The 4,185-nt window shown below is 44.5% G+C and overlaps 1 protein-coding gene across 1 annotated transcript; it reads left to right on the plus strand.

The window, feature by feature from the left end:
* The first annotated feature begins 436 nt into the window (after window positions 1-436).
* On the plus strand, window positions 437-1,954 carry LOC121995544 (phospholipase A1-IIdelta-like). Its single transcript, XM_042549301.1, has one exon. The coding sequence runs from the start codon at window positions 484-486 to the stop codon at window positions 1,678-1,680; it is 1,197 nt and encodes a 398-aa protein (XP_042405235.1). The 5' UTR covers window positions 437-483; the 3' UTR covers window positions 1,681-1,954.
* The last annotated feature ends 2,231 nt before the right edge of the window (window positions 1,955-4,185 follow it).

A 4,185-nucleotide genomic window follows, 5' to 3' on the forward strand; every position in this document is an offset into this window, starting at 1 on the left:
GGTAGAATACATTCTCTTTTAAAGAAAATATATATCTTTTGAATGATAAGTGACATTTGCCCGGTAGGTAGACTCGTAAATATATCATTTGTAATTAGATGATGACTATGATTCAATTATAATTAATTGTGATATTTTTTTTAATTTTATCTTTCGATTTCGATTATAGTTTGAATCGAAATAGGTGATCGGACCTGAACGCCACCAGCAATGGATATATATGCTAGGCTATAAACACTGAGTGAGGGGTAGCCATATGCCCAAATCCAAATTATAAGTTAGATGAAAAGATGTATATAAAAAGATACCATAACTCATAACTAATTACGATATTATCATAATCACAATCGGAACATAATTAAAAAAAGGGCTATTCGTCCACAGATAGAACGGCTCGTCCACTGGCTAGCTATAAATGCGTGCCCAAGCCTCCTCGCTCAATTCACAGTAGCAACACTTTCCCATTTAAGTAATCAAATAAGCATGGAGAAAATTGGTTGTGCTGCTGCAACGGCGACGCCCTCATGGGAGGAGCTCCTCGGATCCAACAACTGGTCCGGCCACCTATCCCCGCTCCTCCCCGCCCTCCGCGAGCACCTCCTCCGGTGTGGCAGCTTCTGCCAGATCGCCGGAGACTCCTTCATTTACGATAGTCAGTCCAAGTACCTCGGCAAGTGCCGCTACTCTCCTGACAGCATCCTCCGCCATGTCTTCTTCAAGGAAACCGCGGATTACGTAGTAGACGACGTCGTGCCAAACATCGACGGCTACCTCTACACCACCATAGTCCTCCCATTTGGTTTGGCGCACGAGACCAACTGGATGGGCTACGTCGCCGTCTCCAGCGACGACCTCTACAAAAAAACTGGCCGCCGTGAGATCTACGTCGTGTGGCGCGGCACGAACAGACCCCTGGAAGGGTTGGAGGACTTCAAGTTCGCTCCCGTGCCATTCGGCCACGGGGGCGATGTCAAAATCATGCAAGGCTGGCGCGACATCTACACCATGAAAATTCCTTTAATCGGGAACTTAATTCCCAGCGCTCAGGAGCACTTAAGAGCTGTGATAAAAGAGTACATTAATAAGTACAAAGATCAGAATCCGTCCATCATCTGCGTCGGCCACAGCCTCGGCGGCTCCCTCGCCATCGTCAGCGCTTTTGATATAGCGAGCAGCGGACTGGCCAAGATCGACGGCAAGGATATTCAGGTATGCGCCGTGGCGTTCGATGCCCCCAAAGTCGGGAACCAGGCGTTCAATGACGCCGTGGAAAAACTGCCGAAGACAAAAGTTTTAAGGATCAACAATACTATGGATATTGTCACGTATTGGCCGCTGTGTGGTGGCTACGTCGACACCGGTACAATTTTGCACATTAATTCTGAGGAATCGACGTTCTTGAAGAGTAAGGGAGACTACGAAGGAGATCAACTGCGTGGGAAAATGTCTCAGTGGCACGCGCTGCAAGTGATTCTACACACGCTGACCGGATGGAGCACACGATTCGACAACAACTCCGATGAAGTGAAGAAGAAGCTGCCGCTGGTGAACAGGTCAGCGGGGCATTTGAAGGCTGAGCATAAAGTGCTCGAGGGGTGGTGGGTAGAGAAAAACAAAGGGATGGCGTACGATAAGGAAAAGGACATATGGTACGAGAGACCGGTGCCATGGAACGAATAGTTGAGCCAATTACTGGTGGCCGGCAGGCCGATCGGTGGTTGATCGGCGGCTAGTTCATAATTAAGTGTTTATGTTCTCTTGTGCTATCTATCTATCTGGCTTGCTTACGGTGATCTAGAATAAAGCATCCTGAATGCTGGGCGGATGCATGCGTATATGTATATCTGCTATATGTGTGTATTGAGTATTGTATTTATCCAATATAAAAGTATGTGTGCGTGGCAGAAAATACATCTGCACATATATATCAATGATAATTCAATAGTATAATTAATGGAGTCGTAATGGATCAAATCGTTAATTTCTATAATAATTGTGATTGTGTACCATATATGATATAATGGTAAGGTCTGATCGTAAGAAGTCAACGGGACATGACAGTAAAATGTTAAGGAGACGTGGCTGTCAGAAGTCAAGGGGACATGACAGTCAGAAGTCAAGAGAATGCGGTAGTCAGAAGTTAAGGGGATGTGACAGTTAACAAACGGAATAGGACCACCTAGGACCATCCGGCGTATAAAGCCAGGGCGGGATCTACTGGTCGGGAAACCAGATCTGCGACAAGAAGCGTGATCAGGGCGAAGCCTGACCTGACTTCACCGGTCGGGTTTCCTTAAGTTAGCTCGTATAAACAGAATTGTCATTCTCGACCGGGTCTGAATCATGATAGCAGGGAGAAAGGGACTCTGATCATGCCATTCCGTCCATCCAGTCTGTTCATCAGCACGTAGTAGACCGACCCGGGCTGCCTCGATCACACCCGGGAGGGATAGAATGTGCTATACGATAACAGGTCAGAGAATCGTAACCACATGTCAGAGAATAACTACTGCAAGTCAGGGAATATTCCAACGGTTGGGGTCATCTGCAAATAGAACCTTCCTCCAGTCTATAGGAGAAGGCCACGTGTCTTTCACCACCCGACAAGTCCTGACACCCGACACCCTCTGGCAGGGGTCGGTCTCCAGAAGGTACCCACTGTCATTTAAAAAGGGACGTCCTCTCCCTTGGACAGGTATGCTCACTCGCACACTTGTCTCCTACTTTTCTTCTTCCTTTGTACACTGTTCTTCTGGGGAGAAAGCACCTGACTTGAGCATCGGAGGGCCTGCTCTGGAGACTTTTTCCCTGGTTCTTGGCCTTTAACGTTCTGTGTACTTGTCTGAGTGTGCGCAGAGTTCTAGCGTCGCCGACTCAAGCCCAACAGTCCTTCAGGGCCACGTGGGGGTCTGTTCTCTAAAGCCCGTACGATCGCAGCATCACAGTCTTCTCCTCGCCAATGCCTGTGACACTTCATCCGGCCTTCATCCGACTCAGATTCTGAATAGGATCAATTTGACACTATCTGTGGGAACTTTCTTCACCTGTTCTGGAGCGTAAAACTGGAGGACACAGGAAGAATCAACGTAACTATGACGGCAGGAGAATACGAACTGTACAAGGAAGCCAAGAGGCGGGCAACCTCCGAAAAATAGACCACCGCTTCTCGACCATACAAAATGCCGACAGTTTCTAAAGATCCTGTTGGGATGTATACTATAAGCCTAGCTTTTGTATGAACATCTGTTTTGAAATATTTTGAAATGAGAATCACTTTGATTAAATGTTTGCATTTTATATTTATATATATGTCAATGCAGTTGTCCATTTAATTTATATTGTAGATAACATAGTGTGTGGTGCCACACAGAAGATCATGTTATCAGTTCCTTATAAATAGTAGCTCAAAACCAAGATGGATTGGGACAAACCATTGGAACGGTTGTAGTGTAATTTGGTATTAGCCTGTCTTGACTATAAAATTACACTAGTTCACTATGTGTGTATTGACCAGGACTGTTTGAGATTGTTTGATTTGTATTGATTACACAAAAGAAAAAAAAAATCTGTTATTATGGATGTGCGTCCTCTTAATCCCTATATAATAACAAGCACGTATACTTAGTATTTATTTCTTTAACTTATCAATGGGTGAGATTTATTCGTTAAATCAATAGGCCCGATAAGTTGAGAGATAGTACTGTTTATATGGTGTGTTGTTGATTATAGAAGGAATCTGTGTCCTAATTATTTAGGTTGATGATATCCCCTTAAGGAGCTCATAAGAATTATCATGTAAATCCTACAGGTGGACTTAGTCTGGCATGATAATAAAGTTGAGTGGTACTACTCTTGGAATCAGATGATAATTAATTGAGTTGTCAGTAACTCATTTAATTAAAGGATATACGATATTTTAAACACAGGGAGATTAACGCACTCATGATAAGAAGGAGCTTATATTGTAATATGGGATTGGTGCGGTAGTTCAATAATAACCCTTTAGTGGTATGAGTTATTATTGATAGATTTAAGTTGAGTGTTCGGGCCGAACATAGGAAGCCCAAGCCCATCAGAAGGCTTAAACCAATTCCTCCTCTAGGTTTCTGTTGTAGCCTCTATATAAAACCTCGCATCCACCCATCCACAATTTGGTTAATCTTACCTTCCTAGGGCCGGTGGCAA

Source organism: Zingiber officinale, chromosome 1B, assembly GCF_018446385.1.
Source record: "Zingiber officinale cultivar Zhangliang chromosome 1B, Zo_v1.1, whole genome shotgun sequence".
In the NCBI taxonomy this organism is placed as follows: Eukaryota; Viridiplantae; Streptophyta; class Magnoliopsida; order Zingiberales; family Zingiberaceae; genus Zingiber; species Zingiber officinale.

Excerpts from the sequence above, each read along its gene's own strand:
- LOC121995544 (XM_042549301.1), top strand. The coding sequence starts at position 484 with ATGGAGAAAATTGGTTGTGCTGCTGCAACGGCGACGCCCTCATGGGAG.